Here is a 25,639-nt window from a genome sequence, read left to right as displayed (position 1 = left end):
ATTTTATTTATTTATTTATTTGACAGAGAGATCACAAGTAGGCAGAGAGGCAGGCAGAGAGAGAGAGAGAGAGAGAGAAGAGGAACCAGGCTCCCCACTAAGCAGAGAGCTGGTTCTGGGGCTTGATCCTAGGACCCTGGGATCGTGACCCGAGCCGAAGGTAGAGGCTTTAACCCACCCAGGCGCCCCCAGAGACTCGGTTATTTTCTGTGTCACCATGAAATCTGTCTACAGTGGATTCTCGTGTGAACTGTACCAGTTACATTTTCCACAACCACATATTATACCACAAGCCTGTCTGACCTGCAAGGGAAGTCCACGCTTTGGGTCTTTTGCAATCGCAATGCTCTGCTGTCTAACCAGTTTGTGTTTGCAAAATGGCATGTGGCTGGGCCAACACGAAGATGTTCCTGCTGAAGCCTGGCCTGGGCTCCTTTCTGGGCCTACTTAGGGCTTCGGATACCGTGGAGCTGAAGGATTTCATGTCTGCCAATTATATGGATGCCTTTTCTGGATTAGACAGTGTGCTAGCAGCCGGGGGTCGCTTTGAGGAATTCATAGGTAGTAGAGAAAGGATGGCAGAACACACAAGCAGTGATTACCTAAGTTAGGAAGAACTGCAAAGCAGAATAAGTTGGAGTTAATAGTTCTCATGGAAGATCCTGGAAGGTTTGTTGGAGGAAGTAGCATTTCCACTGGGCCTTGAAAGGCAGGTAGGTATTCCAAAGACAGAGAAGGGAATCAAGGAGCAAAGGCATCAGAAGCCTGAGCCCAAGGGCGATCTACCTGCAGCCCATTGCTGGTGGGGGGCAATCGAGGGTAATTCTTTGGGCCTTCTACTTGTAGGGAGGGAACATGTGGCTTTCTGAAGAGCATTAACATTTCATTCTGAGTATTCCAGCTTTAATGCTATTCCAAGGGGCCTGTGGACATTACTTTCAAGGGGGAGTATTTGGGGGAGGCAGCCTGGTCGCCGGCCCCGCTGTCTTCCCGGGAGGCCTAGTTTTATGGCGTTCGAGTATTGGGGGCATCAGAAGAGGATTACAGAGGACCTTCTATACCATGCCGAGGGACTGGAGGCACTTTGAGACATTGAGAGGTTTTAAGCGGGGAAGTAAGAGGTCACCTGTACATCTTAGATAAATCCCTGTGTTTGCCATCTGGGAGACAGTGTGAACAAAGGCAAGCTGGAAGCAGAGAGAGCCCAACCCGGAGGCTACCGTGCAGCTCCAGACAAAAAGTCGTGGGGCCCGACACAGAATTTGCAGCCCTGAGGAGGGAGTGGAAAAAGGTGGTTAATAAGCAATGTCTGGGCGGTACAGTCACCTAGCTTTGGGTACGCCCTGTATGCATGTGTGTGCGTGTGTGTGCGCTCGCGGTCGCGTGCCTGGGGGAAGAAGGGGGAGGAGGGAACCGAGAATGACGGCCCGACAAGTGCAAAGAGGAACGACCCTCAGTGAGGGTCTCCCGTCTCCTCAAGGGGCGGCGGGAAGGGACGGGAGGAGAGGGCAGAGGAGGGAAAGCTCCGGAACAGAGGGAAGAAGTTTGGAGCACCGACAAGGAGAAAACCTGAAAGGCCAGGTGAGCAAGGAGGCTCCGCCCCCGGGCCGGCCCCGCCCCCGGCTCCACCTCCTCTCCCTCTTCCCACCCACCCCCAGCCGCAGCTCATCCTCGAGGGCGGAGAGAGGTGGCATTTGAGTCCTCCGGTATCCCAGCAGGCAGTGCAGCCTAGAGACGCTGACAAAGGACCGGAGGAGCAGTGGCAGCTGTTTTCCGAGGAGCCGGTGTTGCCGAGGTGAGAGTCCCCCCAACCGTCCCGTCACCCACTTCCTCCGACTTCGGGAGGACGTGGAAGTTACGTTGTCGAGAGACCCCGCGCAGAGAACGAGCCGTACCCAGCCCCAGAGCTTGGCTCTGGGACTGACGGCGGGGCTCGGCGGCGCCCGGCTGCGGGTGGGAGGCGGGGAGCGGGCAGATGGAGCCCTTTCTGCCCCATCTCTGACTGTCTGCCGCCCCGCCGCCCGCGGAGCCCGGCGTCAGGGTCCGGCCGGCCCGCGCGCGCCTTTGCCGTGCCCGGGCGGAGGCAGCAGGCTCGGGATCCCCCCAGTGCCCGCCCGGCAGAGTTCGGTTGTCCCGGGGATGAGACTCCAGGGACAACTCTTTGGCGGATGTGGCGAGGAGGGCTAGGGGAGGGAGGCTGACTCCCCATATGGGGTGACACCGTCCTCGCCCTAACTCCTCCTCCTCCTAACCCGGCCGGTACCCCCCCCCTCCCCCGGCGAGCAACTGGGAGGAAATCGGCGGGGCTGAAGCGAGGCGTCCCGGGATGGCTGGAGGGAGGTGAAAGTGGGGTGGCGAGGCAGAGAGGGAGACCGAACGCCTTCGTGGAATAGTGGCGGGGGGTGGCGGGGGTACGTGGCCTGCATCCGTCCCGCTTCCTGTACCTCCGCACGGATTCTGATGGTTGCACCAGCTGCTCGGCTGTAAACAGGCTCACATGACCGTTTTCACACGGAGCCGGCCGGTGTGGGGACGAAGGCTGGAAAGGCAGGGCCCCGATCAGGTGGAGCGCCAGTCCTAGGACGGACCGTTTCACACTCCTCTCCGGCCGTCCAACTCTTTTTTCAATGTTCCGCGGTTTCCCCTCTGGGTAAACTAACTGACATCTGCCCTCTCCGGACTGAAGTTGCTTTTCTGCCCCAGTAGAATCCAAGAGACCTCACCTCGGGGAGCGAGAGGGCAAAATAGTAAATGAAAGCGGTCCCGGATTTTTGACCTTTGAGGGAAATAAAGAGATGGTCCCAGACCTGGAAAATGGGATCCTTTGGCTCTTGCCTAAAAAGCAGCCCCGTTCTATTGGAATGCATTGCGTTCTTAATGCGAATTCCAGAGAGAAGGGGAAAAGTCTACTGTTTCAGCCAGGGCGCACCTGGAATTTAATATATTCTTTTTTTTTTTTTAAGATTTTATTTATTTATTTGACAGACAAAGATCACAAGTAGGCAGAGAGGCAGGCAGAGAGAGAGAGGAAGGGAAGCAGGCTCTCCACTCAGCAGAGAGCCCGATGCGGGGCTGGATCCCAGGACGCTGGGATCATGACCTGAGCCGAAGGCAGAGGCTTTAACCCACTGAGCCACCCAGGTGCCCCGGAATTTAATATATTCTTGATGATGGAAATCTCGTCCATGTTTCCTTTAAGTGCTTGGAAATCTGCCTATAAAATGCTATATACAGGATATTGACTAGGGAGTGGACACCAACTTCTAGATTACTGTATATTTTGGTAGAAAGCAACGGGAGGTTTGGAAAACAGGAAACGGGCCAAATGTGCCTTTCAAGTTGTTCACGGTGTACATACCCAACAGAATACAAGATTAAACTAGTTTCTGAAGCATTTCTAGAACTCTCAAAATGCAAGGTTTACTCAGATGCCAGGATATTTGAAAATTTAGAGTTTCTCAAATCTGTAAGGAGTCGTGGTGATAGATTCCCTTCACATGTAATATACAATTAGATGTAATGGGCAATATTTAGTATAAAGTTACCCCTTTGTAGGTGAAGACCGAAAACAGAATAGCTTATAAAATAATGCATGTTTCTCCCCTTCAATTGTTCATGACATTTTCTTCCCAATTTTTAATTGTTTTCTTCTGAAGCTTTGACATTTAATTTTAATTTTTTTTTTTTTTGAGAGGGTGGGGTAAGATAAGAGGGAGAGAGGATGTTAAGCAGGATCCACACCCAGCATGGAGCCCAGGGTGGGGCTTGATTTCAGGACCTTGAGATCCTGACCCGAGCCGAAATCCAAGAGTCAGATGCATAGCCAGCTGAGCCATCCAGGTGCCCCTTAACTCTAGTTTCTGAAAAACAATTAAGAAACTACAAGAAAATCCTCCCCATCCTCTAATAGCCCAATAAAGTAAGTAATTTGCTACTTTTCTTTTTCTGTTTTTAAAAAAATGTTTCAAATGGAAAATAGAGGCATTTTAAATATTGTCTAAAATTTAAATGGGCAGATGTTCTGCGTTGCTCTGAATCTTGTTCTGCTGCCTTGTAGTATTCTAGAGACTCTTGGCCTACAATAAATGAAGTGATTTACTCTTTGAGGCTTTCTGTTTCCTCATCTGTAATATGAAAGTTTCATTTTCATCTCCAGGGTCCCTCATAGCTCTCAAATTCCATAAAAACAGTGCAGTTTTTTTTTAAATTTTTTTATTTTTATTTTTTTAAAATATTTTATTTATTTGACAGAGAGAAATCACAACTAGGCAGAGAGGCAGGCAGAGAGAGAGGAGGAAGCAGGCTCCCCGCGGAGCAGAGAGCCCAGTGTGGGGCTCGATCCCAGGACCCCGGGATCATGACCTGAGCCGAAGGCAGAGGCTTTAACCCACTGAGCCACTCAGGCGCCCCAAAACAGTGCAGTTTTTGATTGGGGAATACTCTTGGACAAAATAAGAGGATCAAATAAGCCGAGTTATTGGTACCAGCTGGAAGAACACGCAGTCCATCACAAGAGCTATCCAGAGTCCTAATAGAAATAGGGATTGTGCCCTGCAAAATTCTCATTAAGTAAATTAGTCATATGGGTTGACCTGGACCCCTCTTGCCTCTCAATCAGGAAATTGAAGATTGCCTCAGCTAAATCCTGCCTCCCAAATTAGAAAGTACAATTACACCTGACTTCCTTGACCTTTGGGGCATAGCAGAGGGTTTCTTTCATTCATCCCAGCTTCTTCCTGAATTGAGTGGGCTGTGTGATCCGAGATGAAGTGAGGATGAAAAGAAGGCTCTAGCAGGCTCTCACTTTGGCCGTGCCTTGGTTAGATCCCCAGAACCAATGCCCTTGTTTCAGCTTCGCAGCATTTGAGATTTAATTTTGCACACGCGTCCCGAAATTGTCAGTCTCAAGGATTGATTCACGCTAACCCAGTTCACAGAACATGTTTATGTTAATGTGAATGCCGGTTGACTGCCTGCTGGTGAGAAGTCGAACGGCCAAGCCGACCAAGAAGACTCATGACTAATAAGCCCGGGCACCCTTTGCTTTTGACGCTGTGGAAGCACAGACCTTGCCTCCATGGGCATGCCTTTTCTAGGGACTCCTTTCTTAAAACACCTAGTGGTCGATACCTTGGACAAGGTGACAGCTTTTATGTGAAAACCCTCAGATGGCTCTTTCCGAGTCACCTGATTGAATCTGGGCCACCTGTAAAACCTCTCTAAAATCAGTTTCCTCTCCATTCCTGTGGCCTTTGTCTGGGCCCTCCCTTCATGCTGTGTTGATTCAAGGGTGACTTGGTTTTTCCTGTAACTGCTCCAGAGTCCCACTCCGTATCTTCTCCAGTCTCTGCTTAAGAGCCTTCAGAAGTTTCCAACCATCGCCTACAGCAGTGGTTTTCAAGGTGCAGTATGCCTTAGAATCATCCAGAGGGCTTGTGAAAACACAGATGACTGGGCCCCGAGCCCAGGACTTCTGGGGCTGCAGGTCTAGCCTGGGACCCAGGAATTGGCTTTTCTAGCAAGTTCCCAGGTGAAGCTGCTGCCGCTGGTCCAGTACCACATTTTGAGAACCACTGGCACCCAGAAGCAAGTCTCCACCCCCGAACTTGGCTTACAGCATTTTTTCACCATCTCTCGCCACTCCTCCATACAGGCTATTTCTTAACCATGTGCTGTGCCAAAGCTCATCTTAAGAGTCCCTTTCATGTATCTACACATCTTCTTCCTGGAATTCACCCCCCCACTCCTACTGCAAACTTCTATTTAAGGCAGCCTGGCACTTTCTTTATGCTCCTAGAGCTTTCTTATCTATCAGCATTTTAACACTTGTCACGTCCTATCCTAATTACCATGTATATCTGTTTTTCTTGCTAGACTGAAATTTTCAAGGGCTGAGAAAATGTTTTCCTCTTTTCTCCATATTCCTCAGCACTGAGCCTAGCACAGAATACGTGCTCAGTTAAGGTTCCGTGAGTGAACTTGTGATTCTAAGACTCTGGAGAAATACATACGTATTTCTTTCTTATTTTTAAAGATTTTATTTGTCAGCACACAAGTGGGGGTGGGGGGCAGCAGGCAGAGGGAGAAGCAGGCTCCCCACTGAGCAAGGAGCCTGATGCGATGTACGACTCAAGCCCAGGACCCTGGGATCATGACCTGAGCCAAAGGCAGCGGCTTAACTGACAGCCACCCAGGTCCTCCACAACACGCATTTCATATAATGAGTTCATAGGGATTTTGCTTTGAGAACTGCACATCTTAAAATACTTAAAATACTGAGATATTGTAAAACAAAGGAAATAACTAGTTTAAAGAAAAATGCTTTTTTTTAAGATTTTATTTTTTTTTTATTTATTTGACAGAGAGAGATCACAAGTAGGCAGAGAGGCAGGCAGAGAGAGAGGAGGAAGCAGGCTCCCTGTGGAGCAGAGAGCCCGATGCGGGGCTCGATCCCAGGACCCTGAGATCATGACCTGAGCTGAAGGCAGCGGCTTAATCCACTGAGCCACCCAGGTGCCCCGAAAAATGCTTTTAAAACTGAGGCTACTTGAGGATATCCTTTTTTTTTTTTAAGTCTTCAAGTGCACACAGCTCAGCTTTTCCTCCTTGAATAGATAGTAGCCTGTCATCATCTTATTCATAGCAGGTCAGCCCCATTGGTAAGACATCAAATTACACGAAAAACCTAGGAAATGTGTAGAAACCAAATGGCCTAATACCACACAATGAATGATTGAACCTATAAAGTGGACATTAGAACATTAGAATGTTGCTTGTGAAAGACTTGACTTTATTTTTTTAAAAAGATTTTCCTTGACAGAGAACAAGCAGGGGGAGCAGGAGAGGGAGAAGCAGGCTCCCCACTAAGCAGGGGGCCCGAGGTGGGGCTCAATCCCAGGGACCCTGAGATCAAGACTCGAGCCAAAGGCAAAGGCTTAACCAACTGAGCCACCCAGGTGCCCTTGAAGGACTTGACTTTGGCAATATACCAGCCATTCAAAATCCCAATAGATGGTACTGGAGATTTAAAGAGGAAGAGAGCAGAGCTGATGAAATGGGAAGGAAGAGAGGGGTTTGTTGTTGTTGTTGTTGTTTTAGAGAGGTTTGAATAATAGACTAAAGCAGAAGAACTTATTGCTCTTTTTTTTAAACATTTTATTTATTTATTTGATAGAGATCACAAGTAGGCAGACAAGCAGACAGAAAGAAAGGGGGAAGCAGGCTCCCTGCTGAGCAGAGAGCCCGATGTGGGGCTCGATCCCAGGACCCTGAGATCACGAACTGAGCTGAAGGCAGAGGCTTTAACCCACTGAGCCACCCAGGCACCCCAGGAACTTATTGCTCTTAACTCTTTAGTATTTCGCTGGCCATTGGCTGCCCACACCTAGTATGTAGAAAGGAGATAGTCCTTGTGCCCAGATAAAAGGGAGCTGGCCCAGAGTTGGAGAGTTAATCAGAGTAAACAGAAGAGGTTGGGAAAGGCAGGGGGAGCTGGAGCGCTATAGCCCAGCAGCAGATGGGCTGCCCCTTCCTGGGGAAGCTGGACTTGGGATGATCCTTAGCTGTTTTAAGCTTGAAACCACTGCAGCACAAGAATCCCCAAGGACCCCTTATTTCATGTGATTTTCTTGCAACCCCCTCTTTCCAAAAAAAGGGGGATAGGGTAAATGACAGGCCTTTAAAGTGGTTTCTGTTTTAAATCTCCATTTTGAATCTGGTGAACAAAGGTATGGAAACTCCCCATTTGTCTCCAGGTCTGATCTTTTCCTCCTTCTGGTCCATCTCATGTGAGGAAAAGAGAGAAAAGGATCACACGTTGGGGTACTAATCTCCCTGGACTGATGGTGGGGAGTGTGGGGACTTGATGTGTTTAGGGTTGTGTGTGTCTGTGTGTGTGAGAGAGAGAGAGTAGTTTGCAAACTCGTCACAAGGTGGTGTCCACACATAAGGTTTTCTTTCGAATTGCATTCACGATTGCATTTCTGTGTGGTTGGTACAGAGCAAAAGGACAAGGCAGCTCCCGCATCACCAGCTCCCAGGTGCACTGTGTCTCCGTGAGGTCGGAGCTATATTGGAGCCTAGTTGGGCCCGGAGGGAGCCAGGGCTAAGGAGGAGAGGGAAACGGAGGGGCTGCGGGAAGGGGAGATGCAGCCAGGGGTGCGGATTCTTTGTTCTCTACGTACCCCAACCCACAGTAAGCAGCTACCGTAGATTGACCGTTCCTTTCATTGGGATCCTTTTCCTGTCTTTTTTGGACAAAATGTGTTCAGGCATGAGGAGGAGGAATGTTCCTTGATGGAGGAAACCGTTATTAGTAAGCACCTGTAGGCAAGCTGGTAAGTTCAGTGTCTGCCGAGTGCCTAATACCAAGCTTGGGTCTATGTCAGACGAGAAACAACCAAAAACGGCCGCAGAAAAACAATATGGCATGGTGCTTGAAGGCTGGGGAGTCCCAATGAGCCCACACAAAACAAACGTCCGAATATTCCATCAATACAGTAAGTACATGAAGAGAGAATGTAATAAAGTTAGTGAGATCATGTAGATCAGAGAAGTAGAAGACGACCACCAAGAGGGGGAATTTGAAGGAGGCTTTGAAGAGTGAGGAACATTTTGGTGCCCAGACAGGTAGAATACAGGATAAACCTTGTTTACTACTACTACTACTACTAATTTATTATTATCATGGGCAGTTACTGTCAGCCGTAGATCATCTTTCCTAATCAGGAAAAGAAAGCACGCCCAACTTAGTAAGTGAAACTATCTTTCAATTGTTTTTCTTTCTTTTTTTTTTTTAAAGATTTTATTTATTTATCTGACAGAGAGAGATCACAAGTAGGCAGAGAGACAGGCAGAGAGAGAGAGAGAGAGAGAGAGAGGGAAGCAGGCTCCCTGCTGAGCAGAGAGCCCCATGCGGGACTCGATCCCAGGACCCTGAGTCCATGACCTGAGCTGAAGGCAGCGGCTTAACCCACTGAGCCACCCAGGCACCCCTGTTTTTCTTTCTAAAACTGAAAAGGAAACGCGTGTATCAAGACTTGAATTGTGGCTCATGCCTTGAGAACGCCTCTGGAAAAGCAGGGACCTTTCTAGAGATGAGGGCATATGTGTGACAGTGTGACAAGATCAGAGGAGATGGAACCGTTTAGGGAGGTGCGAGTCTGGAGCCCAGAGATCCGCCACCAGCACTTTGGGTGACCTTGGGTAAGTCCTTTAACTGTCCTGGGCCTGCTTTCCTCAGCGGTAAAATGAGAAGGGCTGGGAGCTCAGTCTTTGACTTTGTGTGTGTGTGTGACTTTTGGAAAGCGACCTCATAAACCGATTTGGAGTCAGGTTTTACCAAAGGCTTAGTATATAATCTGTTCCCAGAATTTTTCCACTCTGTCCTTTTGCGGTATGGACAGGAGCAAAGAGAAAGTGTTAAGTTTCCAGAATACCATCCATGAGAGGCAGGTTTTCTGCTTGGTTTTGTTTGTTGGCAGAATCTCTAATATTGTGCTTGGTGACCTGGGGCTGATTTTCCTTAGCCAGGATAAGTGAGAAACAGGGATGCAAAAAAGAAGAAACTGGTAAGAACCAATGAAACAGGGGCGCCTCGGTGGCTCAGTGGGTTAAAGCCTCTGCCTTCGGCTCAGGTCATGATCCCAGAATCCTGGGATGGAGTCCCACATCGGGCTCTCGGCTCAGCAGGGAGCCTGCTTCCTCCTCTCTCTCTCTGCCTGCCTCTCTGCCTAGTTGTGATCTCTGTCTGTCAAATAAATAAAATCTTAAAAAAAAAAAAAAAAAAGAACCAATGAAACACTTCTTTAACAGTGGCCGGGGGGATGGACAGCCTACTTAATGACCATTCATGGGGAAAAGTGTACATATTCAACTCGTCCAGAGAACGCTTCAAAAGAAAAAGAGTAAGAATTCTGCTAAGCCGTTACGTAAAGCTAGCGAAATTTCTACTCTGACTTGTGCCAGTGAACTTTCCCCTTAAGGTTGGAAGAGTTCAGGGCTTGTTCTGTGTGGTTAATTTCAACTGCCCAGTCGGATGTAGAAACCATGTCCTTCTCCTCTGTAACAGCTGCACATTTCCCTCGGTTTGCAAGGCCTGCTAAACCTTTGTTTTTCTCACTGTAATGAGTTTCTGTTGCATCCAAAAGGAGCTTAAAGAATTGGAATCATGGTATTTAACACATCATTTCAGGCTTTCCATGTTATTAAAGGATCATGAATTGGAAAATGCAATTAACAGAGATTTTTCACACATTGTTTCTAAATTCCTTCTTGAGTTTCAAAACTGGCACCTTTTTCAAAATCGGCCCTGGAGGAGTTATTGTTTAATTCGACTTAAACACACACACACACACACACACACACACACACACACACACTTTTGAATGGTGTTCATAGGGTTCAGAATTCAAAAGGTACAAAAGGGTATCCCGAGGAAACTGCCCTCCCACTTTGTCGCCAGCCGCTCAGTTAGTTTCTCCAGGGGTAGCCCGGGCTGTCCTTCCAAAGATCTTCTTCTTCTTCTTCTTTTTTTTTTTTAAGATTCTATTTATTTATTTGACAGATCATGAAAGAGGGAACACAAGCAGGGGGGAGTGGGAGAGGGAGAAGCAGGTGCCTCACCGAGCAGAGAGCCCAGTGCGGGGCTCAATACTAGGACCCCGGGATCATGACCTGAGCTGAAGGCAGACACTTAACGACTGAGCCACCCAGGAGCCCCCCTTTCCAAAGATCTTTCACCCAGAGCCCGGAAACCTCCTTCTCCCACACAGATACCCTCTAGTCCACATCATATTTCGCTTTTCTCACTTTGCACTGCACTTGACTGGCAGTCCATAGCTACACAACACAGAGAGCTCTCTCTTTCTCTCTGACAGCTTCCTGGCCTCCCAGCGAATGGCTGTACCTTTCTTTATCTCGTGACCCCATGTCTTAAGGGACAGTTGGGCAGTTTCCACTCTTGACTCCTGACAACAGCTAACCCTTGTTGAGTGCCAAGCTTTGTTCTGTGTGCCTCCCATAAGTCATTTTATTTACTCCTCAGTACTGAGAATGGAGACGCTTACGCATATGGGACGTCCCACAAGATGAATATTTATGCCAGCTGAATTCCTAGAAGTAGAATCACGAATCTCCAGGTCCAAGGGCATAGGTGTTACTCGTGGCAGGTAGAGTCAGCATGTCAGCAACCTGTGGACCAGGCCTGATTGCTCCCACCACGGGTTCCCAAAAGTTGTTGACTGAGCGTCATTCTGGCAAGTAGCAACATGTATCTCTCTTGTGAGAGGTTCCCCCTCCTCTGGGAAGTTGAAAAACTGTCCTTTTCTATGAAATATTGTAGCATTTGCTTACTTCTGTTGAGTGCCTTTCCATAATAATTTGTATTTCTGGTATATCTGGTAGGGAAATTAGACCTGATTTATGATTGAAAAAGTTCCCTTGGCTTTGTGTAGACTTTTTTGTTGCTGTTGTTTATTGATTTGGAGTGGGTTTTTTTGTTTGTTTTCTTTTCCATGCAGTGTTTTTAAGAGTTTTTAGATAGTTGAATTTATCAACATGTTTTGGTTTCTGGTTGCTAGAAAGCCTCAGATTGGAAAGGAAAAAAATCTCCCATGGTTTTTAGTGTTTTATGGATTTCTCTTTCTACATTTAAAACTTTTATCCATTTGGAATTTACCCTAATAAAGTTTTGGAATTTTGTGAGGAATAAGGGATAAATTCAACTCCCCCCACCCCCCTCCAGGTTGATACCAGTTTTACCAACATTTATTGACTAAACTGTTTCCCAGAAATTAGAGATGCCATGCCACCTTTTATCCTAAGCTAAATTCTCATCCTTTTTTTTTTTTTTAAGATTTTACTTACTTGAGATAGGCAGCACAAATGGGGAGGAGGATCAGAGGGAGAGGGAGAAGCTGAGCAGAGAGCTTGATGCGGGGCTCGATCCCAGGTCCCTGAGATCATGACCTGAACCGAAGGCAGACGTTTAACCCACTGAGCCACCCAGGGGCCCTTAAATTCTCATCCCAACATTTTAGAATGAGGTGTTGAATACTGTTTAGTGATGGCAAACTCGGATGTTGTGTTTCTGAAAGCCAAGCTTACTAAGAAAGTAATAGAGCTAATTATTTTCTCTTGAAAAAATTATACCAAACTTCTGAGAGCACATTATCCAAATAGAAATGTGTATGGCCCTTACCAAAAAAAAAAAAAAAAGAGAGAGAAATAATGTGGCAAATAAAACCTCAAAATTAGAATGACTTCATAACAGATGCTTTTCAGAATAATCTTCGTTTTATTGTATTACAGCAGAGAGTTAGTTAGCTAGAGTGGAAATGCTGGGCTGTGGCAGGAGGCCTGCTGACATTATTGTCTCTGTCTCTTCCTAATTTAATAACAGTAGCAAACACTTAGAACGTTGCATGGCCTACAGTGAGTGCTGAAAGCTTTGCATGTATTAATTAATTCAGTATATGTAATTAATAAAAAGTTTGTGATCTGGTATGAATGATACACACATTACATGTTCTTACTAATAAAAATGTCAGTAGGCCCTTTGGCACGGTCAAAAACCCCCAAAACCCAGCCCACCCCTGTCATGAGCTGTGTGTGAGCATGTTGTAGGGTACGTGGATAGGAAGTAGCAGCATGATGGTCTGGGACAGGTTGTGGGTTATGATCTCCCCAGCATTGTCCCTCACTTGCACATATCTGTGCCTTCCTACGTGTGCCTCCCCAACACAGAAGTAAATGCCTTTTTTTCTTTTTCTTAAGATTTTGTTTGAGATTGCATGAGTGATCGTGAGCGGGGGAGGCAGGGAGAGGGAGAAGCAGGCGCCTCCCTGAGCAGGGAGCCCGACAGGGGCTTGATTCCAGGGACCCTGGGATCATGACACGAGCCGAAGGGAGACACTTCACCGATTGAGCCATCCAGGCGCTCCTGCCCTTTTTTTTTTTTTCTTTAGAGACTTACTCAAATGTCATCTCCCTGCCTCTCTTCCAGGTAGAATTATTCGTGTAATCTTCTGATTCCCTGCCACTTTACAGATAATGATATGCATTATAATAGAGAAACAAATAGAATTGTTTCGTCGGTTAGATTTGAGTCTTTTGTTAAGATTTTATTTATTATTTAGAGAACACAAGCAGTGGGAGAGGGAGAGAGAATCCCAAGCAGACTCCGTACTGAGCGTGGAGCCGGATGCGGGGCTCCATCTCATGACCCTGAGATCGTGACTTGAGCCGAAACCACCAGTCGCTTACTCAACCGGCTGCACCACCCAGGGGCCCTCCCGTTGGAGTCTTCTGCGGGCAGGGCCTGTGCTCTACTCATCCTTGTGTCCGCACAGCTCCTGACAGAGTTCCTGGCTTGTAACAGGTGTTCAGCGGAAAGAACATAAAAATTTGCCTACACGATTATACAGTATCTCATTTGATAAAAGTTGGAAGGGCCTCAAGCGGAACCCAGCAGTTGAATCTTGTGTTACAGTGCTCCTGGAAGGTGTGGAAACTTGAACACAAAGTCAGCAATGGTGTCATCTACAGAGGGAAAATCAGACATTTTCTGTGATCGGGTTGTTTTAGCTTTGGCATTTTCAGAAGCCACATTCTTAGGATGCTAGCTAAATAAGAATGTTGTTGATTAAAATTAGATTAGGAAGTAAACACAGCAACACCACACCAAAAGGTCTCGAAATTGGAAGAAAATAGCTCTGAAGTCTATGTGCTTGATGTAGGAGGGGAGGCACAGAGCTTGCCGCATACCAAAGCCTTCATACTGACTTTGAATTTTCATAGAAAACTCCCAAGGACTCCTTAACAAGTTTGGACATTCGGTTTCCTTTCAAGACGTTTTTTCTTGTTGTGGGTTATTGGTAAGAAAAAAAGATGAAAAGAACTCTCCCACCCACGCTGCCAGAAGGCACCAAGGCATTGTTGAAAAGAATGTAAAAGTGTTTTTCTCCCGGAATTCACAGAAACTTTCTTTGCTTTTTATTATTTTAGCCTTTGAGAATTTGGATTAGCTCACATAAAATCAGTTGTGACAAGACAAATTCTACTTTTTAAGAAATCCAACTTTTTAAAAAGAGTGATGACCCTTTGATCTCACCTCCTTGAAAGAGGGTGATTAATTTGAGGTTGGAAGACTTCTTTATTCGAGCATTTATGTAATTTATCATAGGTTGAAAGCTTGAGCGTGAAGGGAGCATGTGTAAATTTCTTTGCATAGTTTGAAACAAGCTTTGTAAGTAAGCCATGAGGAAAAATCCAAAGCCATCTTTAAATGGTTCGGGGACCCATTTTAATGCAAGCTGAACGTGCTTTTTGTTGGAAGGACAGCAAATGAAAACAGGTGTCATTCGATTTCCTTCTCTCTTCTTCTCTTTCTAGATTGCCAAAATGCTTTGGAGTTTTTAACTAACTGACTTAAGAAAAGTCCCAACTAGATTTGAGACTATAAAAACCGAAGCTGCAGCAAGGGCGATTCAGTGCCAATGCATCAACAAAAAAGACAGCCAGAGTTAGTGGAAGGAAATCTTCCTGTTTTTGTGTTTCCCACGGAGCTAATATTTTATGCCGATGACCAGTCGACACATAAGCAGGTGTTGACTCTGTATAATCCCTATGAGTTTGCCTTAAAGTTCAAAGGTGAGTCTCTAGGTCTCTCTTATGGATTGTAACTAGTCCCTACTAATTGTTTACTTGTAGAAACTAATTAAAAAAAAACAAAACACTAATGGCCATTGTGACTTTTTCTTTCAGTTTTGTGTACTACTCCAAATAAGTATGTTGTCGCTGATTCTGCAGGTGCAGTAAAGCCTCAGTGTTGTGTGGATATGTAAGTCAAAAATCCCTTCCTGGTAACATGTTTTAAGTGTGTTAGTATTTATGTGTTTAACTTGAAAAGGATCTCATCTTGAAACTGTCCCCCCCCTTAGGCATTTATTACATTTTGAATTTTTGCTGGAAGTTTTTAGTCTCTCACGGTTCTTTTTAAAATTTTATTTATGGTTTTTTAAAGGTTATTTTTTTTGAGAGAGTGAGAGTGAGCGAGCGAGAGCGAGGGCGGATGGCTGGGGGTGGGGGGCAGGAGGGGCAGAGGGAGAAGCAGACCCCTGGAATAGATCATGACCTGAGCCAAAGGCAGACGCTTAACTGACTGAGCCACCCAGGCGACCCAGTCCCTCACAATTCTTTTTTTTTTTTTTTTTTTTTATTTGACAGAGAGAGATCACAAGTAGGCAGAGAGGCTGGCAGAGAGAGGGGAAGGAAGCAGGCTCCCTGCTGAGCAGAGAGCCCGATGCGGGGCTGGATCCCAGGACCCTGAGATCATGACCTGAGCCGAAGGCAGCGGCTTAACCACTGAGCCACCCAGGCGCCCCATCCCTCACAATTCTTAAGAAGCCCCTAAGATTCGAAATAGGTCGATCCAATCTTTAGTAATATTTCATGATGCTGGAGCGGATGGGTGTGTTAATATTTCCATGAATATCTCCTCAGTTGTGCTTGTAGCCACAGCGGGGGTCGCTTATGAAGGTCAAGTTCTAACTCATTCCTTTAAATTTCTCTAGCTATAACAGGGAATTCAGCTTTCCTTGGGACATCCCGTAACATTATAGGGACATTTGGGAAAGCTAACACTGCTACATTCACAGAATAATGGTAATAGAAGTTCATCTGAAAGGATCCCGCTAATAAGCCTGGAAGTTAATCTCTACAAACAGGAAGCAAGCGTGTAACTACTCATCTGTAAACGGTTATCTGAGCTCTTCCAGATAATTTCGTCAGAAATTAAGTGTCAGATAAATGATTGTTTGTTCAAGCTGTTCATATTTAATTTTCACTTTGGAGCTAGTGTTGACCAGATGGATCCATGGACCAGCTCTTAATTTAAGCTACCTTTGTTGAAACTGTCCGTGAGAATGAGAAGCAGAGGGTTTTTTTTTTTTTCTTAATACATTTTCGTCCTCCCATAGCTGTAAAATGATGTATCTTTACAGGATGTGTTTTCGCAGGTTTTGTTAGATTTTCATTCAATACACAATAAGCAAGGACTACTCCAAAGAAATGTAGTCTCTTGCCAAATAAATGTGTTATCTTTGACCTAATTGGTTTGTGTTCTCTATTAAGAACGAGGTAAGATAAACGGAATTGTAGATTGCTCTCAAAATTGCAAGTGCTTTACGCTCTTCTCGGAGGAAGACAGAAGCGCATTGTTAGCCGTCTGTAGCATTGGTCGTACTGTTTACTTAATATTTAGTTGCTTGATTTACCTGCATGCACAAACTTTCAGTATTGGGTCTAGGTGAGGCTTGTTACTTGCACAGTAAATGAGCGGCAGTAGAAATCCAGGAGACCTTGGTGGGGAAGAAAGCATCTCCTGTGTCCTATTCGGTAACCACCGCTGCCCGCAGATCTCACGGGGGAATAAATGTCCTTGCTAAAAGGAATTGTCTTTACCTGTCGTTCTTTTATTTCAGACTTTTATTCTATTTCATAGAGTATGTGTTTTCATCAAATACTTTAGGATCACCCACTTCCTTTTGGGTTATGCTGGGACCTTTTTTTTTTTTTTTTTAAGCCTCCTTAGCAAGTTTCTGTATTTGAGCATTTGGTTACAGTTAGTTAATGTTCTCCTGTATGAAATCTCAGGCTGAATTCTGTTTGACAGGTCCCCGGAAACCTAAACAGCCTTTTTTTTTTTTTTTTTAATGTTTTCAGTGTGATCCGACATAGAGATGTTCAATCCTGTCACTATGGTGTAAAAGACAAGTTCCGCCTCCAAGTTTCTGAGCAAAGCCAGAGGAAGGCTTTAGGAAGGAAAGAGGTGGCGGCTATTCTTCTCCCATCTGCAAAAGAACAACAAAAGGAAGAAGAGGAAAAAAGGATAAAGGAACATTTAACCGAAAGTTTATTTTTTGAGCAGTCCTTTCAACCAGGTAGTTTTGGGGTTGCTTTTAAAGGCCATTGGCGCTCTTAACGCATTTCTAACTGGAAAATCACCAGGGAGCTAAGGATCATTACTAGAAAAATGATCTGCCACTTTTCACCTAATTAACGACTTCAGGACGGAACCGAACTAGAGATCAGGTACCGAAAATGGAGCAAGAGGCCTAGAGCTGGACTTGAAATGGGGAGAGAAGCTCTCCGCCGGCGAGGCTGTGAGGAGAGGGTGAGCGTGGCTATCGCCTCTGAAATGTGTCGACCCAAGAATGCAGCCCCCCGCCCCGTACTTTCGAAGGCTAGCACAATTTGGCAATTATATACTTTTGTTTCTGTGACTTTCCCGTATCCTTTCTCATTTAATTAGTTCGAAGAAGGAGAGAGATGGTGTTTGGCAATAGGCCAAGCTTGGTGCACTGTTCTTATTATTTTGGAAAAAAAAAATCTCATTAAAGTTGAAGTTAATTAAACTAAGTAGATTATAATATCCCCTGTGGGCTATTAATTGAATCCCTCTCCATTCCTCATTTCCTTCCCAGCTTCGATATTCAGAAGTGTTATGATATATTCTTTCAACATTGACACTCTCCTCAGATGCAACTGTTTGGACGTCATTCCTCCTCCCACTTAACGTCTCATTATCTCCTTCCAACCCCATTCTAAGAGGAGGAAGATAAAATTTTCCATAGAAAAACATGGAAACTTTCTGATGGTGATATATGAGTGTGATAGCAGCTGTCCTTGAAATTGCAACATTATCTATGAGGAATTAAAATCAAATCTACTTGTCATTCCATTAATTCACAGAGCCCTATCAGTTTGTTCATCTTAGTGTTTATTTGGATAACACAGGGAGTAATGGCTCTTTGATTTACTGTGCTCAAGAGTCTTGGTGTAGCCAGTAGAGTGCTTCTCAGCAACTGTGACTGACCGATAGGAGCAGAATTTCATCTTTTGAAGCTGAAAGAGAGCCTCTGGTAAATGTCACTTTGATCTCTGGTCACTGTTGTGAAGTTGGCTTGTATATGTTTATGGAAATGGAATCTTCCCCCTTAAAGATGCCTCCTCTCGAATAAGAAAAGTCATATAATGAGCATTTTTGGTTTTTGATGTTAAATTCATAATTTAAAGGAAAATGGCTCTCAGCTCATTTCTGTGTTTAACAGACGAGTTTAGTAGTCCCCTCCCCCAAATAATGAGGATTAAAAGTTTCATTTTATATTTTTTCCCTTTATTTCACAACTTACTGAATTCAGGTGAAAATCATCCTAAAAGGCTAAATAATCACAGTGTATTGATTGAGCATTTTATTCGTATTTTCCTTGGACAGTGAACCTTTGGTATCTGAAGTATATTAGAGAATTCTTCTAATTGTAAAAGTAGATAAATGAATGAGGCGGTTTCTGTTTGGGGGGGACAAACCTCTCTCAGCCGTCCATGTCAGGAAGGTCAGTGAAGGCAAGCACCTTGTCAGCACCTTATTTGTGTGGTTAATCCTCACTGTCCTCGGCCCGAGCAGAGTGCCCCACACAGACTTGGGTGTGCGGGTTTCACTAGGAGGGGCCGGACTCCTCATCTGGTAGGGTCTGTTGGATTGGTTTGCTTTGTCTTACAAGGTTTCCATGGTTCTGGCCACTCTTCAGAGCAAGGGCGATGCCACAGTAGAGCCCCCATATGGTGTCCTGGCCCACATGTCCTCTTTGCAAGGAATTTGCATGTTTCTAATAGTGTGGCAGGAAACCAAGGGAAGTTTTCTTCGTTAATAGAGTATAATGGTGCCTGATTTAATCCATGTGGATAAAGTGATATTTTTCACTTCTGTTTATTAAATGAACAGTACATTAACATGTGGTTTCCGGTATGGAAAATTCCATGGTTTTTTTGTTTTTTTTTTCATTAAGTGTTTCTGAACTAAAATGTTGAAACGAATTGAGATTGTTTGGGGGGATGTTTTGAAATGTGATTATTTTTGCTCATCTTTAGAGAAACGATTATTAGACATACCCCAAGTGCGACAGTGTTGGGGGGGTCTCTGTGAACCAGCCAGAAAGTGGTCAGAGGCTAGATCGTGAAAGATTTAGATTTCATAAATGTATTTTTATAAATGTATCAAAAGGCAAGAAAATGAGATATTTCTTCTCGAGTTGATTGTACTATAAAAGACATAGCAGTAACAAATTCAAAAAGGAAAACATCTACAATCCCACACACTTAACAAATTTGCTTATGTAACTGTTCCATGTTACTTTCCAGACCTTGTCTGTGTGCATAAGTGCATTTATATATATTTTTTTCACTTAACAGAAATTGAAGAGAAACCCACAAAGCATACTTTAACAAAATACCAAAGCCCACGTTATTAAAAAGATGTTTTGAAAAGATGCAGCTGAATCTTAGTGGCTTTGTCTTAATTACTAACGAACTGCTATTTCCATGCAATGTTTTGAGTCCGTGCCCTCTGGCTAAAGAAAACTACACTCTTTATTATTGTTTATAATAATAAAAGATTGAAAGTGACCTAAAAGTCCATCAGTTGGGGATTGGATTAAATTATGAATATTCATAAGATGGGATGCCAGGCAGACATTTATTTACAAGGTTCTGACGGAATAGACAGAAAGAGGCTCAGATATATTTCTGAGAGGAGAAACAGTTTATAGAACAGTAGGCATATTATGGTCTCACTTATGTTAAAAAAAAACATTTTTTTAACATGTTTATGTGGGTATTTATAAAATCTGAAAGGAGCTGTACCAAGCTGTTAACAGTGTTCTCTCTAGGAGGGTGAGACTGATTGGGAACCTTGATGTTTTCTATAGCTTGATATAATTTTTACAACAAGCTTGTCGTATCAGAAGAAAAGCCATTTATTTCCGCTTTGAAAAATTTCAAGTATCTATGCAAATAGATAAGCTTGAAAGCTCATCTCTGCAGCAAGTACAAATACAAAGCTACTTCATTCACAAACTAAAATAAGACTTGTTTTTTGGTATTTATGCTGTTGTTTTGTCTCAAGCAATAATCACTAGAAAATTTGAATTTGTTTTCACCTGTCTGGCTTTGGCAAGGCTCCATGAAATTTCGCACAACAGCTAAGGTATTAATAATTTAGAAAAGCTGCATTTAATAATGAAATGAACAGTGTTATTTCATTAATAAAACACAAGATTGTGTTGCTGTTGGCTATTCCTTTTAATGACAGAAGGGTAGTGGGAAAACTATATGACAATATGCTGTTTCTGGGTTTCTTAAAAACACGGATCTGAATATCGCACACACATAGCAAGCACTGCAGGACTGTTCTTTCTTCTTCTTTTTTTTTTACGTTTTCTTTCATTGTAGTAAGAACGCTTAACACGGGCTCTCCCCCACTCACAAATGTTTAAGTGTACGATACAATATTGTTAACTACAGGCACGGTGTTGTACAGCAGAGCTCTAGAACTTACTCGTCTTGCTTAATTGAGCCTTTATGCCCCTGATCAGTAACTCACATTTTTTTTAAATTTAGTTATTTGACAGACAGATCACAAGTAGGCAGAGAGGCAGGCAGAGAGACAGAGAGAGAGAGAGAGAGAGGAGGAGGCAGGCTCCCTGCTGAGCAGAGAGCCCGATGTGGGGCTCGATCCCAGGACCCTGGGATCATGACCTGAGCTGAAGGCAGAGGCTTTAACCATTGAGCCACCCAGGCGCCCCAGTAACTCACATTTTAAACACACCCCCAGTCCCTGGTCACCACCGCTCTGCTCTCTGATTCTGAGTGAGACCATGTTGTGGATTCCTCATGGAAGTGGAATCGTGCAGTATTTGTCCTGCTGTGGCTGGTTTATTTCATTTAGCAGAACACCCACCATAGACGGTTTCTGCCTCCTCTGCTGTAAATGGGATAGATGAGGGGACAAGAATGTTCATAGGTAGCGTTTTTTTAAGATTTTTTTTTTTTTTTGAAAGAGAGCACGAGCAGGGAGAGGAGGAGAAGCAGAAGCAGACTGCCTTTTTTGAAAAGATTTTATTCATTTATTTGACAGACAGAAATCACAAGTAGGCATAGAGGCAGGCAGAGAGAGGAGGAAGCAGGCTCCCCGCTGAGCAGAAAGCCCGATACGGGGCTCGATCCCAGGACCCTGGGATCATGACTCGAGCCGAAGGCAGAGGCTTTAACCCACTGAGCCACCCAGGCGCCCCAGAAGCAGACTGCCTTCTAAGCAGGGAAGCCCAGCATGGGGCTGGAGCTCCATCCTAGGGCCCTGGGATCAGGACGACCCCAGCTGAGCTGAGCCACCCAGACAACCCCACAGGTAGCTTTAAAACCCTCAAGTAGTGCTTTTCTGCTGCTTTTAATATTTTCAAAAATGGTAGCAGGATGCTACAGCTGGGAGGACCAGACCTAAGACACTCTAAGAAGGCAGCAGGCTCCTGAGTGGAGTAAGACACATGCCATCCATTGGGGTACAGGAAGAAAATGAGAATTTCCATGTCCATTTCTAGCCCATTCTAAAAATTCTGCTTGTGTATTTTATAAACCCGCACACGTGATGCACAGACACTTTCTAATGAGGGTGAGGTGGGGGGAGGGGGAGGCTGGTGACCTTCCAGTAGGAACTTGCGACTTCACAATGCCGTTTCAACATTCCATTCTGTCACGACTCAGAGACGTTATGGGCTTCCAGATAAGTCCAGCAGACACGTCCCTATGGCATGGACATGATGGGCAAAGAGTCAGAGAAGTAAGACAAAACCAGCATCCTGGTGAGTGGGGACAGTGTCTGTGAGTGAACTTTGGTCTTGGGGCGCTTTTAGAAGCAAGCTCAGGAATTCTTGTCTTTTTGACAGAGAACAGAGCAGTCTCCTCCGGCCCGAGCCTGCTGACCGTCTTCCTGGGAGCGGTGTGCATCGGTGCCCTGATGCTTCCCACGCTGGGCGATGTGGAGTCACTGGTGCCTGTCTGCTTGCACTTGAGTGTGAATCAAAAATTAGTGGCTGCTTATATCTTAGGTAAGCGGTCCAAAGTTCTACGTGGAGGTGCTGGGTGGGGGCAGTTCGACGTGTACAGGGTCACGGTGAGTGGTGCTGGTGCCGGTTTCGTTTTGTTCTGTTCTGTTTTTTCAAGAGAAACAAGTAAGCTGGCTTCAAAAGCATATGTTGAGGTCAAGTGCATTTTAAAATTTCATTTTTAGCTTACATTTCGTTCTTTTTTTTTTTCTTTTCAAGTTTATTTAAGTCCTCTCTACACCTGTGGGGCTCGATCTCCCGACCGCAGGATTGAGAGTCACATGCTCTACTGAGGAAGCCAGCCAGGCGCCCCCCCTACGATGAGTTCTTTGTAGCTGATTGAGCTAGTGGTGCCTGCTACTGTATTCAGTTGTCTTCACTTTGCTGACTTGCGATGGTGTAAAGCACATAGAAAATGTAAAATGCACCTGTTGCCCGACCCAGCATTTCTACTTCTAGGAACTGATCCCAGGGAAAGACTGAGACAAATTGTGAACAGTGATAAAGTGAACAGTACCACCTTCTTGAACACTGTGAACCTTCCTCTTTAAACCAGTTCCCAGATTTCCCGTTATGTCATTCTTTCAGTCATCCTGGCTTGAAATCTTGTAATTTGTTGAACTGAACAGTTACTCAGTCCCTGCCATGTGTCAGGGATCAGGGTTCCAGTCATGGCTGGCTGTTTTCATCATCTCTTGTCACGTCTTCTGAGAGGCCGACTCTTTTCAGTATCCTCTCAGTACTCATCAGTGTGCTCTCTTTTTGTATTTTTTTTTAAAAGATGTTACTTGACAGCACCCGAGCAGTGGGGATGGGAGGGAGGAGCAGACTCCCCACTGAGCAGGGAGCCCAGTGTGGGACTCAATCCAGGAACCCTGGGATCGTGACCTGAGCCAAAGGCAGACACCTAACCAACTGAGCCACCCAGGCACCCCTATGCTCCCTTTAAATTTCAAAATTGTCTTCTCAGTTTGGCTTCCTACCTTCTATCTGTGTTCCTTCTCTTCTTATTTCCGTGCGCCCCTCCCCCCCAGTTATTTTAACCCCCCAAATGCTCCATTGCATTGCTGCCAGGTGGATTTCCATTCTGGTTTGGTTTCATCATTGCCACTCCCTACTTGGGAGCCGTCAAGGACTCTAGTCCATAGAAAGAAGTATGACTCTGTAGTTGGGCATGTGAGGCTCTCCACCCTGAGACCTCTGAGCCATCTTGTCCAGCTGATTCCCTGTATAAATCCTTGATCACAGCCTGTGAGGCGAATTATGGTCCCCGAAAAGCTCATTGAGAATCCGGTCAACCTTGTCCTCGCTTCACCATCCCCACACCTGAAATGCCTGCTGATCTCCTTGCCTTTTTTTTTTTTAATCATTTCTGCCAATCTTCTAGGCTTATTTCAGTTTTAGCTTTTGGAGCATCTTTTCTGACCTGCTCTGGTCCGACAATTGTCCTCTTTCTCTGTACGTTATCACTCATGGTTTCTTTGTGTTGGTTTTTTTTTTTTAACCACTTATTTAGGACTGTGCATATTCTTACCTTATTAAATTTTTCTGGTTTCATGTACAGAGTCTCTTCGAAAGAGACAAGCCCAACAAGAATACTATGCTTCTGCCTCTTTGTGGTCCTAGAGCCCTAGGATACAAATAGGCTCAACATGTTTTTGTTAATGACGTTGGCTGCCTTTACTGACACCTTAAAAAAGCCACATCTGCTGGTCTTAGAGCTGATGTGACTGGATAAAGTGGGAGGTATATTTGATGGTTAAAAAATTACCTATGGCCAGACATCAGTGATCTAATTAAACCTATCCAGTGACTGCCCGTTGCTGTAAATTGGATTTCTTCCGTATACTCTCAACGAAATTCAAGCTGACTGTAGTTTATTTGCTCGTTGAAATCTAAACAATTGCTTATTGAATGGAAGACTTGGTAAAATGCCTGGCTTTAACTGTTCTCCCATTTTTTTCTTCCAGGTCTTATCACAATGGCTATACTTAGAACATGAACAAGGAATTCAGTTGACTTCTGAAGTAAACTTATCTTGCAAATATGAATGCGGACTGCCTTTTATCTCTCTCTCTCTCCATGACCATGCGACAAACTATTGAGTGATTTGTAGTAATTACAAAAGTATAATATATATTTTAAATTACTCTCTGATTTTACTGGAAGGACTCCAGCTCATTGTGTCACAGCAAGGATGATTTTGAGCGACCCCTAGGAAATTACTGGAAGAAACTCTTTCTCTATCTAAAGCTATTATGCAAAGGACGTTAATTAAAACATCTGCTATTTTGTCATCTTTGTTTTCTAATTCACTTTGATTCCTAAAGTCATACGTCCTTCCAAGTGAAAGGCCTGAAAGAGTAAACTGAGAGCAAACTGATCAGCCTGAACATGAAATAACATTTATTTCCTAACTACAAACAGCAATGTTGCTATGTAAATTACACCTTGTCTCCTGTCATTATAAACAGTTGCCATGGTGTTTTTAAAATAAGCTTTACAGTTACTGTGTGGAGGGTTAAAAAAAAGAAAGGAAAAGGCATCTAGGGTTTTCTTTAACCCTCACAGAAGTAGCATGGCTTCTCTGTTTGGTCTAAGAATTTGAAAGGAAGCTAGGCATTTGTTTGGTTACTTGGTTTGCCCTGGCTTTACCTCTGGATCGGGCTTTATGTTACTAGGAGGAGAAAAATCACTTGATTGTTGCTTCCTTTTTTTTTTTTTTTAAAAGATTTTATTTATTTATTTGACAGATCCCAAGTAGGCAGAGAGAGAGGAGGAAGCAGGCTCCCCACTAAGCAGAGAGCCAGATGCAGGGCTCGATCCCAGGACGCTGGGATCATGACCTGAGCCAAAGGCAGAGGGTTTAACCCACTGAGCCACCCAGGCGCCCCTGATGGCTTCTTCCTAACCTCTTGGCCTGTCAGCAACTGGCCCAGCCTGGGATTACCAGATGCCGGATGTTGTATGTGGAGATGTTTTTCACTTTTAAACTCGAAGTCAAGAATAGAAAATCCTTGATACGTGTCTATTTTATATCAGTCACTGAGACATTTTTTAAGTTTCTATTTATTAAAACAACTTTACCAAAAAAAAAAAAAGTCCCCAAAGCACAACTATTTACATTTCTTTATAGCCTCTTCTGATCTTTAACGTATATATGCAGTTCTAACTGTTACTGTCACAATAACTGATCTTTTGACTTAGGATTTTTATCTGAGAGCACAACGCATTGAGTCTCTTGAAAATCATCTTTCAGGTGTTTTTATAGAACGAACTTAGGCACTGTTACTGTTGTCTTCTCAAGGAATATACCTAAACACAAAATGTATGCTTGAGGTGGGTTTCTGCAGGAAATAGCACTTTGCTTCTAAAGTGAGAGCTGCTTTTACGTATACTCTTTCATAGAAAATCCTCATTGTTTAACGATTTGGGAAAGATAAATCATTATTAAATGGATCATGTCTGTACATTGTGTAATGACTGAAAAGCACAGAAATGTAATCTATTTTAAACTTCGTAAAAAAAAATTACGTTTGGAGGCTATCCTTGTTTCTCTGTCCCCTTCAAGTCCTCTGTGCGTGTGCGCAGTGTGTGTGCACGGGTGCGTATGCATGTGAGTGCGTGTGTGTGTGAGAGGTAACACACTGTAAAGGACAGAAATTACTTTTAATAAATAAATGAAAATGGAGGCCTGGGTTTCA

At 44.4% G+C, this 25,639-nt stretch overlaps 1 protein-coding gene across 1 annotated transcript; it reads left to right on the top strand.

Moving 5' to 3' along the window:
• The first annotated feature begins 1,686 nt into the window (after nt 1-1,686).
• MOSPD1 (motile sperm domain containing 1) lies at nt 1,687-25,639 on the top strand. Its single transcript, XM_045996263.1, has 6 exons — nt 1,687-1,795; nt 14,392-14,649; nt 14,764-14,839; nt 16,723-16,940; nt 21,777-21,938; nt 23,906-25,639. Exons 2-6 carry the CDS (start codon nt 14,496-14,498, stop codon nt 23,935-23,937), a joined length of 642 nt encoding a protein of 213 aa, XP_045852219.1. The 5' UTR covers nt 1,687-1,795; nt 14,392-14,495; the 3' UTR covers nt 23,938-25,639.

This window comes from Meles meles, chromosome X, assembly GCF_922984935.1.
Source record: "Meles meles chromosome X, mMelMel3.1 paternal haplotype, whole genome shotgun sequence".
NCBI classification, from domain to species: domain Eukaryota; kingdom Metazoa; phylum Chordata; class Mammalia; order Carnivora; family Mustelidae; genus Meles; species Meles meles.
The sequence above is the reverse complement of the archived record's forward strand: the minus strand, read 5'-3'. Positions and strand labels throughout refer to the sequence as shown.

Coding starts and splice junctions, on each gene's coding strand:
- MOSPD1 (XM_045996263.1), top strand. CDS start 14,496: ATGCATCAACAAAAAAGACAGCCAGAGTTAGTGGAAGGAAATCTTCCT. Junction 14,840..16,722: donor CCTCAGTGTTGTGTGGATAT/GTAAGTCAAAAA, acceptor TAATGTTTTCAG/TGTGATCCGACATAGAGATG. Junction 16,941..21,776: donor TGAGCAGTCCTTTCAACCAG/GTAGTTTTGGGG, acceptor TCTTTTTGACAG/AGAACAGAGCAGTCTCCTCC.